Below are 20,001 nucleotides of genomic sequence, written 5' to 3'. Positions count from 1 at the left end.
ATAAATTTATGTCCAGTTTTATTCCTATAGCACGATAAGTTAAACCCTCATTTCTGAGCCGAATAATCATGTTTTTAATATGAACATCCAACTCCTTCGACTTCGGTGTCCGCCGAAAACATCGCGGCAAAATCATCGCGGGCGAAGACGTCGCGAAGAAAACAACGCAAGGCGAAAACGTCGTGCTACAAAACATCGTGGGAGAAAACATCGCAAAGAGAAAACATCGCAGTTCTAAAACATCGTGGTACAAAACATCGTCGTCGAAAATAAAGCGGTTCAAAAACTTCGCAGTTTAAAAACATCGTCGTCGAAAATATCGCGGTAAAAAATAAAGTATCGACAAATCATCGCAGGATGATAACATCGCAGACATGCTTTTTTCAGGCTTTAATAACTGTAAATGGATATTCCCATAATGATTTGTGAGCGCGAGAGGGAAAGAAAGATAATTTTTACTTTCATATTTTTTATTAGCTAATAAATTCTTGCTGAAATGTAAGAAGGAAACTTAATACTTAAGAATAAACTGAAGCAGAACAAGAAATAATTTTCATTATAAGAGTATTACATTGACAAAAGTGAAGAAAATAATCTCATAATTAGCAATTTTTTATAGATAAGGTCATGCAGTTAAGTAGCTTCCTTTTTCTAAACATTTTTAGACTATACTTTTAATGAAAAATTACCAGTAAAAACTTTATACAAAATGATTTATTACTGACCTTTGTTAGTTAACTATGTCAGTTTAAAATTCTATTAAGTGCTATTATTAAGTTGCCTTAATTTTCTATGCTTAAATTTCCTTCTTACTTTTTCAGCAAAAATTTATTTGTTAATAAAAAATATGAAAGTAAAGATTATCCTTCTTTCCATCTTGCGCTCACAAATCATTATAGAAATAAACATTTACAATTATTAAAGCCTGAAAAAAAGCATGTCTGCGATGTTATCGTCATGCGATGATTTGTAGATACTTTATTTTTTACCACGATATTTTCGACGACGATGTTTTAAACTGCGAAATTTTTTAACCGCTTTATTTTGGACGACGATATTTTGTAACACGATGTTTTAGAACTGCGATGTTTTCTCCCACGATGTTTTGTATCACGACGTTTTCGCCTTGCGTTGTTTTCTCCGCGATGTTTTCGGCTGTAACCTTTATCACAGTATTAGTAAAATAACGTTTTAAAAGAGCACTGCAGACCTTATACTGACAGGGTTTCTTTTTAGTCTAAACATGTGCCCTCAACATAACAAAATTTGCCTAGCAGTTAGAACTTTTCCAATACTTTTTTGACAAGCAAATTTATGTTTTTGTTGTAGATTTGGCGTAAAAGGCATATTAAAATGAAAGTTTCACTAGATTGTGTTAATTACCTTTTGTGTTCGTTATGTCCAGCTAAAATTGTCAAGCATTTCCTTTGTTAGCTAATACCAATTGCCAATACTTATTTTATCCACTGTAAATATGCTAAAAGCTCTAATCTTTAAACATTCAAAACCCTGGATTTAAATCACCACACAACTAATTTGCATTCTGATACGAATTACGAAAAGAAGAAGTTATTGCAAAGGTTTAAATCATAAAAACTGGTTAATAAATTAATGATAAATAACTAACTGAAAACAAAAAATGTTGAAAGAAGTATTGTTTGTTTTCAGTCCTGTCCAAACACTAGAAATATAAAAGCACGGTGTTGTAATGGACGCTCGAAGCTCTTAATAGGAAGAACATTTGTAAACTACAATATTCATTACTTTTCCTTTTCTATTAGATAGCCAACATGACAGATTTTGTAGATTTCATAATGCAATAAGGCATTTTTTTAATTCGAAAGTCTACTAAATACTATTATAAATTATTTGACTATGCATTAGATATTAGCAAAACAGAGCATGCGAAAATTGCAAACCTTTAAAACCGGTGTGTTTTCTTTCATATTTATCTTTAATCCTGGCACGTTTTAGTATAAACAAGAAAAACATTCAAAAATGTTTTTCATTAAAAATTTGTCACTACCTGGTTCATTTGTAACAGACAGTCCGGTTGTTGTTCTCATACGGTATTTAGTGAAATAAGGTTTGTGCAAATGTAATTTATAAGTTTTGCGAATGTAATTTATAAGACCTTGCTACGCGTTTATGTTTGGGCCGAATTATATCTTCTAAATTTTTGTTTGATTTTTTTCATATGGAAAATCTTAGTATGCATCAAGAAGACAGAGCATATTTTATCATGTTGTTATGGATTTTATACACAGATACATGATTTTAGGGCAATTATATGTGAAATTGTTGTATTTTTCTGTATAATGTAACAGGAAAAATCCAGAGACACCAGCTATCCCGAAAATATAAGAATACAAGTGCAAGTCCATTTAACATTGAATAAATAGGTATCCCCGTAATTTGGCGAGATATCGCCCAACTGGCAATTGTTTTAGCAATTAATTTTTGTCACCAAATTTGGCGATAAATCGCCAAAAGTTGTCCAATTTGGCGACATTTTGGTCCGGTCCCTATATACCGTAATAGGTATTGTAATTGATCACTATATTAACTGTAACCATAATTCGACCCTCATACTGCCTTCCAGTAATTTCCAGAAGCAGAAAGTACTAGAAATACCTCGGCGGACGGGTGAAAACTATATAAGCCCGGAGACAGCATCTGCTCTCAGTTGTCGTTGTTAGTTGTTAGCTCAGCGTGAGTTCCGAGTTCTATCTCCGGTTTGCTTTGCACTGCGTTAGCGCTCTTAGTAGTTTGAAGTGCATTACTGATTGTACTCCGTGTCACATATACGAGTATTTCTGTGCAAAGTTCCAGAACGATGAAGTGTTGTCTAACTTATCATCGGAACTATGTGCGTTCAATCTATTATGAACCCGTACGCACGCAACAACGCAACAATATTTTTATTTTCCACAATCATATGAAAGCTTTCTTGTTTACATGTTTAGACATAAAATATGTCTAAACAACTCGACATTATCAGGCACAAATGAATAAAAAAATACAATTTGAAAGCTTTTTTAAGATATTCATCAAGAATGCAAAGAAATTTATATTTTTATCACCGCTCTTGAATATGTATGTTGATGAAGCAACTAGTCGAAATCACTGAAAAGTTTTTGCATGCAGGGCCTTGCAAGGCTCCAAATTGTATTGGCCCCAAAAGGAAACGGAAAAAAACACAGGATTGCAACTACTCGTAATCCTGTTTTTTCTTCATGAAAACAAGGAAAGTTTACCTGGGAAAGTGGGAGTATCTAAAGTGGAGCCACACTAACTTATTCGGCCCTTGTTTGAAAGTTCATGTTTTGCAGCTGTTGCTTTATATGAAATGGTAATTAAACATCTGGGGGAAAATGTGATATTCTATTTTGGAACAGGAGTGGTCAAGGATACATAACGAAGCAAAATGGACAATGAGGTTTTCACTGAAACACAAACTTTGAGGCATTTTCATTCTGCGGGCTGTTCATGTTGCGATTTCTGATTAAATTTCAAGCATTAATATCTTACGCTTACCCGAGTGGCAACAAATTGCTTTTAAATCGCCAAATTTGTTAATCAAATTTGCCTTAATGTCTCGCAACATATGAAATAAATAAAAAATTAAATTCTAAATCTGAATCCACAGAAATTCCAAATCTGAAAATTTCTTGTTCAGCCTCTGGACCTTCAACCCATGTGTAGAAAATGTAGTGGTATAAAGTTTTGTTTGGATCTCCCGTTTTCACTCCAAAATACGCAAGGTACACTTTTCGAACGGAACTTGTTATATTTATTTTTTGCCGTTTCACCATTAACTTATTACCAATGTAACAAAAAGAATATGCAAACTTTTCATTTTCATATTCTCTTGAAGCCATTTAGAAAACGGAAAATATGCTTTATGGCATAAAATATAATTTTTCATTAACAAAAACGTTTCCTTTATTATGCTATATAGAATTCATTATCTGATTTTTCTAGGGTGTAATAACACGCATCAATGGAGTATTTGTGCAGCTACAAAGAACGTGTGAATCTACCTGTGAAGTGACTTGTACAGATAAAGGTTTTGGTATTGATACTAGTGAATGTACATATTGCTGTAACACCAGTGCAGTCTGCGGTATGGCTGGATACAAATCAGTTGGGACTGTGAACGACAGAGAATTAAATATTTTATATTACTATTGTATACTGCTGGCATTTTACATTTATAAACTGTAGTTATGTATATCCTAAGTACATATACATTTTAAATAAAATTTGATATTTCTTTTGCTTATTTTTAGTTCATTCCATGCATGGGCCGAAGCTACTTCAAAAAATCGCAATGCATTGAAACGCATATTCGATTGCATAAACATTGCACGCAAAATCTCAAACAGGCTGGAGTAATTCTCAGCCACCATCCTCGTCACCAGCACAGCCCCTGTATGCCCTGTACCTGTAGTGAACTAATTTTATCTTAAGTTAGCTTATTCGGCTTTTCTTATCCCTGTATATATTTATCTCCTTGAACTGTAAACCTTGAATTATGAACCTTGAACTATGTATTTTGCCTTATTTTATGTATTGTGTCCACTGTTTTGCCTTTTTTTTATTATTATTTTATGTATTGTTTTACTTTCTAGTATTTTACTTCTTATTACTTTTAGTATTTGTAACCACCTATCCATAACTCTAAGTCAAAAAATCGAGATGAACTACTGTACCATCTGCCATTGAGGTAGATTAGGTAAGAAATAACAATCCGCGAACATTCGCGAAGAAAGTTTAGTATTAGTAGCCTTCTGCGGGGTAAAATAAAAAAAAATAAAATTTCCGAAAGGTTTCAGCTTTTAAATTACATCCAAAGGGGCGTTTTTTTTAACGTTTTGTGTGTTACCTTTATTTATTAAATATCCTGTTCTTTGCAATTAAACCATAAAATTCAGTTCAACAGCAATATCGCAAAATAATTTTAAAATGAACATATCTTTAGAATTTCCGATACACAGTTCCGCGCGCTGGAGAAAAAAAGGGTTCCCTCCCCAAAAGAATGTTGCATTGGTCGCTTTTAAATCGTTGAGTTTGTTAATCAAAAATTCGTTAAAATTTTACAAAATATGAAATCGATAATAAAACAAATTCCAAATTTCAAATTTGGGCTTCCGGATGCCCATATTCGCAGTAGGATTACGTCATTCAAAATTGGATGGCTCTAGATCTAGTTGTTTTATTACAATAAGAGAAACATACATACATTTTATGCAGATTCTTCTTGCTTAATTTCTTCAAATATAATACAGGGTGATAGTATTTGGTAGTAATGATTTGAAAAGTGATGCAGCCTTTTAAAGTTTTCAACGCAAAATCGAAAAACGAAAACAATAGTCCTTCAGGGGAAAAGCCCCTTTGACAAAAAAAAAAAAAAAAAAAAAAAAAAAAAAAAATGTAATTATCTTTAAATTTGATGCTACCAACTCATAAGAAATTGTCTGCTCTAGTATTGAAGTATCAAAATATTTCTAAATATCCCACTGCATGCTGCCAGTTGTGAATATGAAAACACTACTGCACGATATCAGAAGTGTCAGTCTATATGCTCTTATACCAGTGTTGGCATTAGTCTTATATAAAGAGTTTGTAACTTTCTTTCAATTATTGTCTCCAAATCTAATATTTAGTTGTCCAACCATATGGAATTTCTTCTTCAAATGAACGCAAGTACAAACTGATTGATAATAAATTAATCATTAAATCTCTAATTAACCCACTATTCAGATGAAATTTAAAAGTAATTTTTAGCCCGTAACATTTACTTTGACATAGAAGAAGCATGAGAAAGATTTTGATGTTTGAATGAGAATGCGAATTGCTTATGCTTATGTAGTCTTGCGTCTTTTATAAGCTTTGTTCTTTTATCCCTAGGGAACATCACAGTGTAAACTATCAACTAAATCCCAGTCGGGAAACGGATCAAGGTAGGAAAGAGGGCGCGTTGGTCGCGAAGCACAAAGTCAAGCTAAGAAAATCGTTACATAACTACCACTTGTCAAAGAGGTGACGAGAAATATTCGTAAGCAAAACATACATGTGCAATTGTAGCGATATCAAGTTGCAGAAAAATAAACAAATAAAGTGTAAATTAATGATATTTACAATGAGAAATGCAGCAACGTGTGTGCTTAAGTGATGAAATTGTGGTCCTGCATTCTGTGAGTAGTAAATGGCCTTAGTGTGACATCTTCTGGAACGCATATGTAGTTTAAAGAAGCTTTAAAATTGCCCGCCGTGCATTTTAAATCCTTTTCATAAAATTCATTGTTTAATCTATGGAGGTACTCATTAATGTATTCTACCTTCAAGTTATCATGCAGTAGTTTGTTCCTAATATAGAAATGTGCGTCTGTAATGGTGCGAAAGATTTTATTTTGTACAACTTGTAATTTGTGCTGGTCATTCCTCTTCGCCGTAGCCCAAACTGGAGAGACGTAACACATGATAGGTCGCAAAATGAAAAGATAAATTTGTCGCTTCTTGCGTAAGTCCAATTTAGAACACCTAACAAGTAGAAGATTCAGTTGCTGCTCAACACCTTTAGTTTGTTAGCTACATAGTTGATATGGGTGTTCCACGTGAAGCTTTGATTGAGATAAACGCCTAGATACTTGGCCTTGTCAACTGTGGGTACTCGCTGGCCGAGTAGGTACAGTGGCTGAATAACAACTTTTAATTTCTTTTTGCGTACGATAAGCAGTTGAGACTTATCAGCATTAATATAAATCCAGTTGGAGCACCATTCTTCAATATCAAGTTCAATATCTTGCATTACGCTAATGGCTCTCAGGATTTATTGATTTAACTGCTACTGCCGTATCATCCACATAGCAGGCGAGTAGCGTGTTCCTATTTAATTTGTCCCTTGGAAAATCCGCCGCATAGAATAAGAATTGGCCCCAAATAGGACACCTATGGGACACCTGCTGAGATCATCTTGTAGCCAGAATGACTCTGTCTGCAACTCACAGTGAAGAATCTGCTTGTAATGTAAGAATGTGTCAGTAGGATAAGCTCTCTGGGAAGATTAAACTTTGCAGATTAAGCCGTCATGCCAGACGCGGTCAAATGCTTTGGCCATGTCTAGCATGAGCAGTGCTGTACAGCTTTTATGATGGAGTGCGGATCCTATGAACTCAACAAGTCTAATTCGTTGTTTCGCAGTAGACAGGTTGCTCCTAAACCCATACTGTTCATCAGGTAGGAATAGCAAGTAGGGCTGAAATTTTTGTAAGATAATCTTTTTAAATATCTTTGCAAGATTGGATAAAAGACTAATCGGCTTGTGATTTTCTACTTTAGTGATGTCTTTAGCGGGTTTGGGAAGCAAAACTATATTCACACATTTACATCTTTCTGGAAAGTAGCAAGACGTGATACAAGAATTAATGATGCCTGTGAGTCTTGTAATGCCACTTTTAGGCAAATTCCTGATCATGAGATTCGTGATCCCGTGAATAATGCCTGAGGCCTTCTTTAGATTAAGTTTACAGACTATCTTCGCAACCTCCTTAGGAGTAGTGAGCCCGCTAGCATTATGTGCAGTAGGCATCTTCAGCCATTCATTTACTGCATTTTGAACTTACTGTGCAAAGGAATTATTGCAAAAGACATTTATCATTATCAGAGTAGGCTGTCATACCATTTGCTACTACAGGCCTGTCGCACTGGTGTGTGCGCTTAAGCATTTTAGTGAAGCGCCATAAAGCGTCACAATCCATCTCAAACTCAGTTATTTTGTCATTCCAGTTTTCTTGCCTGAAATCCTGCATTTCCTTCCTGAGCCTTTTACTTATTCTATTGAGCTCGGCTTTCGTGTTCGCGTCCCAGGTAGTGTTATAGCTTCTACGTAATCGGTTTCTTTCAGTCTTGAGTGCTGTCGATGTCATTTGGGTTTTAAGTACTCCTGGCTTAGGAAGCCGCTTCTTAACAACGTTATGAAACATCATCCAATCTGTGTAGGTCTTAGTGGTGGAGTAGCTTATACTTGCAGCCCCCATTGTCGCTACTACCGGGCAGTGGTCTGAGGTAAGATCATCATGTACTTCCAGTATCATATTAATATTAGTGTTCGACAATATAATGCCTAAGATATCTGGAATATGCCCTGTAATGTGTGGCCTGAACGTAGGCGCATAGGGTGCATAGATTCCCCCAGGATGATTACTTATGAACTCCTTAAGAACTTTGTCGTTATGGTTGGTGCCGCGGCATCCCCAGTTCATGTGTTTGCTATTCTCTATGTGTTTGCTAAGTCTCCTCCTACTATAATGTTCGTGGAGTCTGGGATAATGCACTTGAAAAGCTCTTCTGGAAGCTTGTTAGTCGGCGGGTTTTAAACGGCGGCGAACAAAGTGTCCCCAAATTTGGGTAGTTGTATGGAAGTGACCACAATTTCGTAACCTTTGCTTCTATCCATGGAGATGAGACAAGAAGAATACAGTTCATATATATGACCACGCTTCCACCTATATATGGCCACGCCTCCTTATGTGATGCAATCTGTCACATCGGTATGACTTGAAATCACGAAATTGAGCGTATCTGCCGGTTTGGCATGTGTCTCGGAAATAAGGCATATCTCTATGTCATTATCGTAAATGAAATCCTCGAGTTCTTCCTTCTTATCCTTGAGATTGTTAGCATTCCAAACTAGCATTTTAATTGTCCTGCTAGTGTTGATGTTACTATCCATGATTCGGTAGGGACTTAGTTTGCGCGTTGGAACTGCTAGTGGCAGTACTAGAAGTTAAATTTAATTAGTTAAATTTAATTGTAGTATTCCCGATGCTTTAATGGCTTCGACAAGATTTTTAAGGCCTTCGAAAATGGTCCTTGCTTCATTCAGTGTGTTACTGTTGAAACTCTGACCGCTAGCAGCAGCCGCATAAGTTTTGTTTGTGATAACCCTGCCGTTAAACTTTTTAGCGGGTGGGTTTTTCGAATCTGTTTTAGGAAGGTTTATTCAACCCCTTGTAGTTGCTCGTATGCTCTAATTGGAAATTAATGTACTTGGGTTTCTCCTCACGTGGTTTGGGGCAATCTCTCGATAAATGAGTGCCAGCACATTTCATGCATTTCGGGTCATGCATACATCCTGCCTGAGCATGATGAAATGCTTGACACCGAAAGCACTGGCCCTTTCCTACCTTTGTAGGCTTCAACCTTAACATTGAGACCGTATAACTTCGCTATGTTGTGAACCCATCTTGCCTTTTCATTTCTGATGAGGATAACTAAGAATAAAGGCAGATTGTATTTTTCACCATTTCTGCGTCTGACAAGTTATGTAACTTTTTCTACCGGAAAGCCCCTGTCAACTAACTCTTCCGCGATCTCCGTGAGTGGAGTATCGATTGGTAGGCTGCGTAAAGATTTTGATGCTCTTATAGTAGTCTTAATAGGATACTTTTCCATTTCGCTGGCGCAGGCAATAAAGTCGCCAAAAATGATACAATCGACGCCAAGAGGCTGTTTGATGACTGGTATGACGCCAAACAAAATATTCCCGCTAGTAACCTTTTACCACACATTTTCAAAACAAGCCGCAGCAATTATTAGTTAAGTCTTTTTCCTAATACGTCAAAAATGGATGAGAAACCAATGAAAATTTGAGATTTGCCTAGAAAAGAGGAAGAATGTGTCAGATTCTTTCAAGCGAAAGACGTTTTGCCTAAAATTTCTAGTTGTGATAATAATTATTAAATGAAATTGTATTTCGGAGACGAAATTCAATGGTGCTGCAACCTTTCAACTTGTTGCAGTAAAAGAAGTATCTAGAAAGGCGTATGGGTTTGAGTAATCGAAATTCAGTTTCTTAAAGTGTGTGAGGTTTATTTGTGGATGGAGCGAAAAATTACCTTCAGCTTAAATGGTAAGAAAATCAGTAGCGGAACAGTTGTGGACTGGAATAACTACAGTCGCGAGGTTTGTGCGGATTCTTTGCTTAAACGTTAAAAACGGAAAATAGTGTGATCTTCGAAGGTGTAAATAGTGTGATCTTCGAAAATAGTGTGATCTTCGAAAATAGTGTGATCTTCGAAGATCTTTCGAAGGATCTTCGAAATCTAGTGTGATCTTCGAAGTGGATGCAAGTACAGGGTGATCAGCGAATAAGCCCTGATTTCAAAATTAAATATCTCTACAACAAAGATCGATAGAATTATGCGGTAAACTGTACGTTTATTAGCAAAACTGTAAAAATGGTGTACAAAAGTTTATAAAATTTAGTTACGGAAATCGTTAACAGATGGCGCTCTAATAGCAATGACCTATCAATAGCCTTTAAAATGTGCTTCGAAGTCGGAAGTGATCAGTACAACTGTTGGCTAGTGAAAAGAGGCTAGCGTAGAAAGTGAAATAATGTATTCCATTGAACAACGTGTATTTTGGTTCTGGAATTTCACCGATTAGAACACACTCCTACGGCAACACGTCGCAGTTTTCAAAACCGATTCAATGTTCCAGTTGGACCTGATGAGAAAACCACTCGCATGTTCTTCGCGAAATTCGAATGGATTCGCAGCGTGGCTGATGATCGAAAGCGAAATGTTGGGCCTAAGCAAACTATAGTCAGCCCTGAAAATGCAGCCAAAGTTTCTGGATTTGTTCAGCAAAATCCTAGGAAAAGCATCCAACGGATTGCATCAGAGACAGGTTTGAAGTACACGAGCACACAAAAAATATTTAAAAATAGCCTACGCTGTTCCCATACAAAATCCAAAGTCATCAGGCCATACCCATGAAAGCTGTGCAACAAAGGGTTGACTTTGCGAATCTCTAACAACGATCGACAACGACAGATTTGATGTGAGCTGCATTTGGTTCACAGATGAGGCGCATTTTCATTTGAATGGAACCGTTAATAAACAAAACTGGATATTTTGGGGTACCGAAAATCTTCATTTGTGTGAAGAAAAAGCACTGCATTCGCATAAAGTTATGGCATAGGCTGCGGTATGCGCCAGAGGCATTATCGGACCCTTTTTCGTAAGAGAAACGATAACTACTGAACGTTACGTTACAATTTTGGAAGAATTTGTCAGCACTCAACTAGCGTTGGAAGATCGACCAGGTATCGACTGGTTCTTGCAATATGGGGCTCGACCACATCCAACAAATAAAGTTTTTCACTTTCTTCATGAATACTTTGGGAATAGAGTAATTACGTTAGATTATTCTCAATTTACTGACATAGGAATAGCTTGGCCTCCATATTCTCCCGATCTGAGTCCTTGTGACTTCTTTCTGTGGGACGCATTGAAAGACGCTGTCTACCGAAACAATCCTGCTACTCTAGATGAGCTTGAACCGTTGAATGGTGTTGCACGTGATTCCATTTCCGTCGAGACATTGCAAGACGTGATGTCAAATTTCATTGTTCGTTTACGCCACCTCATTGTTTCAAACGGTGAACATTTTGAAAAAAAATGTATTTTGATTGCAAAGGCTGCTTTATTTTTTTAACTAATTTTTTTAACTCTTTTCAAAGAAAGAGTTTTCAGTGCACAGCGCCATCTGTTATCAATTTTCGTAACTAAATTTTCTAAACTTTTGTGCAGCATTTTTACAGTTTTGCTAATAAATGTACAGTTTACCGCATAATTCTATCTATTTTTGTTGTAGAGATATTTAATTTTGAAATCAGGGCTTATTCGCTGATCACCCTGTATGTTCACGAAGCGCAAAAACAATGCGGGTTGGGTTCTATCATAAAAATGGATTATTGATGGATTTTCACGTGAAACAAACGAATGTTTTCTTGTGAAGGTGCCAAACCGGTTCATGAGCATTATATTATTGAATGCAATTAAGAAACATATCCAAAAAGGAATATTATATATTTCGATTCGTGGAAATCACACTGACTGAAAAACTGGAAGAGGAAAGTTTCGAACATTTCAAAGTTGTAAATACAATTTTGTCGATCCGAAAACTGAAACGCACACACATAAAATAGAAAGACTGTGGGGTAGCGACAAATGGCGAAATAAGAAACACAGAGGAACGGCACGTCATCATCTAGAAAGTTTTTTTTTTTTTTTTTCAAATGGCAGATTGTAAACAATTACAAATGTAACTCAGTCCATTAACCTATACAAGGCCGGATGTGGTGGTCTCTTTATTATGGAGGCACCTAACAGGTGGGCCACCATCGCCTTTCCTATGAAGGGACGGACAGTTACACCCATGCCTTCTCCGGGATTCGAACCCAGGCCCTTCGGCACCGCAGTCAGCTTCCCTGACCACCAAACCAACTGAGCGGCTTATCTACAAAGTTATCTCGCGGAATTTATGTGCAGAAGAGAAACGAAAGACCCACTTGAAAAATTTTAAAGGATATTAAAATGTTTATGCCTCCAAATTAAAAATTCTTAGAACTAACATTTTTATTAACACTTTTTTATGTGTGTACTGTGTGTAATAAAGTCTGTAATAATAAATAAAGTCTGCTTGGCGAGATTTGCAGCTGCATTAAATTTTTTTTTATGTGTATACTGTGCGTAGTCACTAGTAAACGTCTGCTTAGCGAGATTTGCGCAGGGAAAATGGAAAAGTACTCTCAAAAGTTAGCCTAAAAGACTAACATTTCCCTTCTTATCAAATTCTCAAAAATTCTTCATGAAAAGAAATTTAAAAAAATTGCATAACTTATTTTTTCTCCGTGGAACAGTGCTTTGTACTTCTGGGTGCCTAGGCTGACGCCTTACCCCAAATCGAACATAGTTGAAAGTTTCGAAATATTTTACAAAGTAACTTATTTGAGATGTAGTTTTTTTTTTTAATTTAAATTTTGAAGAGATTCATGCACTATAAATTCAAGAATCATAGCTGTCTAACTGAATCTATGTTATCAAGGTAATTTTGAATCAGTAGTTCTCAAGCGGTGAACAAATACTTACAATACACACAAGATATAAATATAAATATACATAAATAAAAACAAAAGAATGCCGAATAGCATGACAAAGTAAATACAGTCAAAAGTCGTTAATCCGGACTCGTCGGGACTTCGGCGATTCCAGATTATCGATTTTTTTGGATTATAGATCATCATTTTAAATCTGGTAAGATGACATGCAGAAATTACAAAATTAAAAATATGAAACCGTAATTTATGAAATAAAGAACAATTATGATATAAAGGGTATCAAAATTTACAAAAAAAAAGCTTAATATTTATATGTTTACTTTATTAAGCATTTCTTTCAATGTAAGTTGTTTCGTTTCATGTGATAATACTTTCTCTTTAATTCTATTAAACAGACATAATTTCTTGTTTAGTTACAAAGTTCCGCTGTTCAAGTCCTATAACTGCTGTGTCGAGAATACCGACTAATTTGTCAATCGAGATTTTTTCGTTTTCAATAACCTCTGTGTCACTTTCTTGACTATCGGAAGCGAATTATAATGACGAGGAACTTGTTTTAAATCATATCAAAGACGGAGTACATCGAGATGAAATACTACATTTAGTAAGGAATTATAAGCCAAATAAAATCAAAACATCTGCCTTGAAGATAAGGATAGTGCTGACAGATCAACTTCCAATTCATTGCGCGCCGCGGCGTTCCCCCCGCCGAGCAGCGTGAAATTGATAAACAGATTTCGGATTTCGAAACATACTTTCGCTTTAGATCCTTTACATATTAGCAAATATATATCGGAAATTCTATTTGATATAATCGAAAGTTCAAGCTTACTTTTATAAAATTACTCTAACAGTCTGCAAAAAATAATAAGCCGAATCCAATTCGAAGATTAAGGAACAACGCAATCTGCAACATTAACTGAATTAGATAATTTTAGCTTAGCTTATACCGTCCGTCATTCATTAAACGCACATGCGTAAACGTTTTATGCGCACGCGCACACGCATATTCGCAGCCGTAAAGGTCTTACGCGCACACGTAAACGCTTATGCGCATGCGTCACCGCGACGCATGCGCAGAAAGTTTGTAGCTTGGAGGTCCGGATTATAGATCATTCCGGATTATGGGTGTCCGAATTAACGACTTTTGACTGTATAAAAATTCAGACTTCCATGATTACATTTGGCTTGAGAATGAACATTGACATTTTTTTATTAGTATTGTTCTTATAATTGTAATTATAAATTCTGAGTTCAGAGTTACTTATAGTAGGTAAACGAATGTGAAATTGCGTGGCCAGGTGGTAGTAAAAACTTCTCAGTGGAATTATGCCAAGTTCTGCATGAAGTGCATTGTTTCTAATCTAGTACGGTGCATTTGTAATTTGCCGCAGAACAACATTCTGGGAGTTTGCAGTTTTTTACAGAGTTTTACATGAATATGCCTAGACTGGACAAGCGTAACAAAGCATGGGACGCAAAATGGATTTATAAATGAGTAACTTATTATCTACAGATAGAACACTGCTTCGGGCAATTAAAGGGTTGTGTTAAGCTTCATGAACCCGAAACTACTGAATAATAGAGAGTATATGTGGGAACCACGTAAAGTGACTTGCTTAGCCAAAGTCAGTAAGGTTACATGAAACTGCAAGTTTTGTTCAACTTTTCTCTTCTTAGTGAAGACTATGGCAATTATTTTTTCAACGTTGACCAGAATTTTCCATTTCAGTAATTAGGCTTCTAGTGCATGTATGGCTTTCGTCTATGGATGCCATTTTTGGTGGCGTGTGTTGTTGCTGTAGATATAACGATGGTAGCTTGGCTCGGTAATATTAACATTTTTATTTAATACTAGAAGAAGGTATATATTTTAACACACGTTCACTAATACACAATCACATTGATTATAATACACGCATGATCAGCATTTTTATAGTTAGCAAGTCCACATAGGAGAAAAATCATGAAAGTGATATTACAGCTACAACGAAGCGGACGATAGGTGAGCGCATGCTTCACCGACGGCAGCCATCAACAGAGTAACCAGTCCGAATTTTCCACTAATGGAGAAGAGGGAGAAAGCTGGTAGCGCCCTCTCTTGGGCCAGTGTACAAATAATAATAATAATAATAAAGAGTTCTCCACACATGTATGTGATTTTGAAGATTTTGTATGACTGGGCTATGAAATGCATTTTGAGCAAAGGTCGCTCCGTCGTCAGCATACATTGCTAGTGTAGTGTAGGGTGTGATGAGTATATCGTTCACATAAATATTAAAAGTGTAGGTCCTAGTAGCGAGCCCTGAGGGACGCCAGCTGAAACCAGACGTTTAGTGGAGTAAGTGTTAGAAGGGTGAACGACAAAGTATCTACCTGTTAAGTAGGATTTAATTATGTGTGTAATGTAATCAGGAAAGCCCAGATTGTGGATTTTGTATATTGGTGCGTCCATCCAGACACGGTCAAAAGCTTTGGCTATGTCCGGAGGTAAACCCCCAGTATACTTCTTGTAGTGAAATCCTTCAGAGATGTGTTCCCCAACACGATAAAATTTATAGGATGTAGACAACAACTTCCGAAATCCAAACTATTGTGAGATCAGTATAGTGTTTGCTACCAGATGATCACGTACTATTTTGAGAATAACTGCTTCTATAATATTACTTATGCAAAGAAGTAAGACTAATGGGTCTGTACAAGACAGGTTCAGACGCAGGGTTTTTTTTTTTTTTTTTTTTTTTTTTTTTTTTGATAACAGGGATGATTTTAGCTGTTTTCCACTCCTGTGGAAAGTATTGCCATCGAAGTATAATGTTGAAAATATTGGTCAGCTTGAATATTAACTTAAGTGGTAACATCTTCATCTTGTCATTGGTCAATACCGGGGCTCTTGTTGTTCTTTAAATTCTTAACATAGCCAATAACTTCTGACGGTCGGACTGGAACGATGTTGTTAGTGAGTGGGTTTGTTGTGTAATTTTTATGAAAGTCAGAGATAATCTGTTCTGTTGTTGTGTCATGCATGTTTTTTATGCAAAACGGAGATTCCAGATGCGAAGCTAAGAGTTATGCTTTCTCAGTTTCCGTGTAATGGATCCTGTCAGGGCTTTTAAGGGGTGGAATATTATTGCACCATTTCCTATATATACAGCATGCTCACCAGATGAAATTCTCATCCGCAGAAAGCAGACTTAGATAATTAGCCCAGTTTTGTTGTGACTGAACATTTGTTAGACCTGACAGCATCATTCAATGTATTGAGAATATTCTTGTCAGCAAGAAATCTAGTGCGTTGGTATAGTCTTTTGCAGTATTTCGTCTTTTAATTAGATATTTAAGTTCCATACTCCTTTTGAGTTTGAAATTTTTGATAATTTTACAGGAATTTCTGAGGTTATATGTAATAGTGAATCCATTAAGTCCTTAACCAAACTATCAATGTCACTCTCATTATATACTGTTGGCAGTTTGTAATGTATGTTGTTTAAAGCTTTGGCAAACTTAGGCCAGTCAGTAACAATGGCTCTTTTGACTGGTATGATATAATAGCTTATGTCCGGAAGAACTCTGACCGGATTATGGTCAGAGGAGAGCTCATCCAGAACAGAAACATCCAGTGGATTACTGTTATTTCTGAGCAGGAAGAAATCTATAATTCCTGAAGACCCAGTACTATATCGTGTTGGGAGTTTTTGGAGCTGCTATGTGTAATGCAGCCGACTTAGCTAAATCGTAAATTACGCATCTGTTAAGATTACCCACATATGATAGTACAGTTTCCAAGTGTGAGTAAAGTATTCAAATCTGATTGTATATTTGTGAGGTTCCGGTTCGAGGGAATATAAGTGGAAATAAATGTGTATGTAACTGCTATGGCTGCTAAAAGCTGTGGAATTGTTACAGAGTAATAAGCAATGCAGCGTTTGATAAGGACAGCTGTACCCACTTGCATGATTCCTGCTGTTTGTAGTAGACTTATAAACATTGTAATTGCTTACATAAATAGAATGATTAGGGCTAAGCTTATGCTCCTGTATGAATATGATATCGGAGGAGTACTAACTTGTTTCTCTAAACGAACACTGAAATTTACGTACTGCTGCAAATGTTTAGGGTATTGCATTTTCTGTATACAGTAGTGTCAATGTAAGCCTACCTGTTACGTTTATCTGTTTGCATACTTTTAATATTCAGTCCGAAGATTATCAGCTCAAGAAATGTACACTTGCAAGTTGTTTTTTCCTTACTACAACAAAGAGAATATCGCACTAAAACAAACTGCGTAATTTTTTAAATTTCTCATGATTTAGTTTTTTCACCTTTTACTTTTGTTTAAATTTTGGTTCTTTTCTAACAGTAAAATGTAAATAACAATTAAGTATCATATTTCTTTAAATATATTATTGCCATATTTCTTAAATTCTAACTATCCCTGTTCTTCTTTAAGAAATCCAGCAATTTCTAGAACAGCTATTTTTCTATTAAAAATTATTACCACTTTTAATTATTATTTTGCAATTATTTCATAAACTACTGATTTTAATTAAATTCTGATCACAGTTTTACTATTTAACTCCAAAGCAATTTTTTTACTTAGCAACCAGTACTTATCTCAATTTATTTTTTACAAGCCCTCTTCAGTATCCTAACCTATTTATTTACAGTTTGAACTCTCTATTTTTTTATGTTTGAATTCCTTCAGGTTGCTCTTTCTCATTACTATCTGACATTTTCTTACAATTCTAACAGAATATTAAAAAATACAGTGCTTACACTAAAACTGATTTTTTTTTTTTTTTTTTTCAATTTTTGATCTTCACGACTGAAACCAAACCTTAAATCGTTCCTGTAAATGCTATTTCCCAGCGCATTTCATTGTTGACAAAGGAAAAAAATGTAGATGCATTCTTTTACTGAATGGCCTCGAAATTTTTGGTAGCAAAGACAATTTTATTTCGTGCATAGATTGTTTTTCAGTATTCTGCTATGTTCAGGACTTTCCCAATGCCCTTCGAACAAAAATTCTGCAATTAAGCGTATCATATTTCCGCGATACAAAATGCGACACTACACCGACCCAAATGGGATGAAGGTCAGTCATTACAAAAAAAGGGTAACAAGAAAAGTTTTGTGACTAAAACATACTGAGCTTATTGTCATTCTTTAGTAATAGAATCCATATAAATGTTTAAGTAAGGCTAGGATTATAGCACAAACGTTTCTCCGATGAAGTTTCCTACACAGCACATTTTGATCATGTTATAATCATAAACATACTGCACGACATTATTTTCTCACGACCAGCACTTAACTTAGATTTCTCCTTTGACTGTTTACTATTCGCATTGTTTTATCTCACGACCAGCACTTAACTTAGATTTCTCCTTTGACTGCTTACTATTCGCAAGAGGTATGTAGTCAAATAGTCTTTCAACGGATACAATATTTCATGGAAGAAAAAGATGAGATTATAATATTATTAGTTTTATGAAAATCTCAGCAACTAGTAAGAAGCATTAATTGTAAACTACTTACATGATATATTTCTGTGGCAAAAATATTTGCATTTTTAATTAAGGAAATGCATGTCTGAAATGCAACTCATCACTATGGTTTTAAGCTGGAGGTCTCGAAATATGTTTCACAGCATAACAGCAGTCTGATACCCATTAAACTGAAAAACGACTCATTGACCATTAATCAAATACTTTTATAAATTTTCTTTAAAAACGGAACAAAACTGACTTTTTTTTAATCGGAAAGATGGGGTGGCTGGTAAATGTCAGAAAAATTTATTGTGCTGTATCAAAACACTAGATATGAGCAGCATATCTGTAATAGTTTTTGTAAGTATATCATTTAGCAGTTTAAATCTATTTTAAAATATAATACCATGGTTCAAGTTAAAACATTAAAATTAGAACATCATTCTAAAGATAATTTCATAAGGAATTCAAATATTTTTATCAGCTGATGGTTCACAGCAAACGATTTACTAAAACGCCACAGAGATGTGCCAACTTTGCAAACTGAAAAATTATTAATTTTTTTAAAGCAACCAGAATTTTCTTCAGTAACGAAATTAGTTTTTAAAAGTAAAAATAAGGAAAAAAAATAATAAAAAAAAATATTTAAAGAAAAAATTTTTAATAACAAACTATAAATATTATCTAACTAATACCTGAAAGTGTAGTAACTCAGTTTTAGTAAAAAAATTCTCACATATTAAATTGACAAACTTTATAGAAAAATCAGTTTTCATACAATTATTAACAATGACAGATCTTGCTTCCTTTAAATATGCTTGCAGCAAAATTTAAAATTTTTATAAAATAATAATTTCGCTCATAGTAATCGCCATGTAAGTCCTGTTTTTGCTAACAGAAATTTTTCCAGTGTGTCATCATTCATACTAGATCTAAATTACTAGATTAAATTAGTCCTTATTTAATAAAAACAATGAAAATTACCTTCCTCTCTACATTACTATGGTGAATTGTCAAAATATTCAATATCATTTCGCTACACTTGAACAATTCCATCGGCACATCATAGATTTTTTCCTGCTAGTTCTGTAACTGCTTTTCCTGCTAGTTTTGTTTAACTGTAAATTGAAAAATTGCAATTGCACTTTCACTGATTTTCATCAATATGTTCCTCTGAAAACTAAGTGAAATAAAACAGAAAAAGATGTAGTTGCTAGATTAGAAACTATTACTATTCAACTTATGCTTGTAACATTACTTCAGTGTTAACTGGAAATTTATATAGTATGTAATCATACATTTTTCAGAATTAATTTCTAACATGCAAATAAAACCTCTTTTTATCTTCATCTGGGAGCTCTTTCACTGTTTTGTTAGCTGCAGCCCCTATTAACTAATCTTCATGTTTTTCTTTAATTTTCTATTTTACTATAATGCACATGATGCACAGAACTAGCAGAAGGAAAAAAAAAAAACTTCAAATGATAGCAAAATAGAACGTATAAAGATCAAAATGCTTTATGAAAGTCTGAAAACAAAAGCAACTGTTCTTTGCAAGATAAACTTACATTAAGCTTATATATATTTATAAGAGCAATT

The 20,001-nt window shown here is 35.0% G+C and overlaps 1 protein-coding gene across 2 annotated transcripts in view; it reads left to right on the top strand.

The window, feature by feature from the left end:
* LOC118185621 (uncharacterized) overlaps positions 1-20,001 on the top strand; it is a 60,228-nt gene that overhangs the window by 25,620 nt on the left and 14,607 nt on the right. The window contains exon 3 of one of the 2 annotated variants that reach the window (XM_035355507.2): positions 3,985-4,285. The exons of the other annotated variant lie outside the window; for it this stretch is intronic. Within the exon in view, the coding sequence (XP_035211398.1) occupies positions 3,985-4,227 (243 nt within the window). The 3' untranslated portion in view covers positions 4,228-4,285. Of the gene's footprint in view, positions 1-3,984; positions 4,286-20,001 lie in introns of those variants that run through there. 2 annotated transcript variants of the gene reach the window in all.

This window comes from Stegodyphus dumicola, chromosome 1 (assembly GCF_044657685.1).
Source record: "Stegodyphus dumicola isolate Sdum_Otavi_A_Nest chromosome 1, ASM4465768v1".
NCBI classification, from domain to species: domain Eukaryota; kingdom Metazoa; phylum Arthropoda; class Arachnida; order Araneae; family Eresidae; genus Stegodyphus; species Stegodyphus dumicola.
The sequence above is the reverse complement of the archived record's forward strand: the minus strand, read 5'-3'. Positions and strand labels throughout refer to the sequence as shown.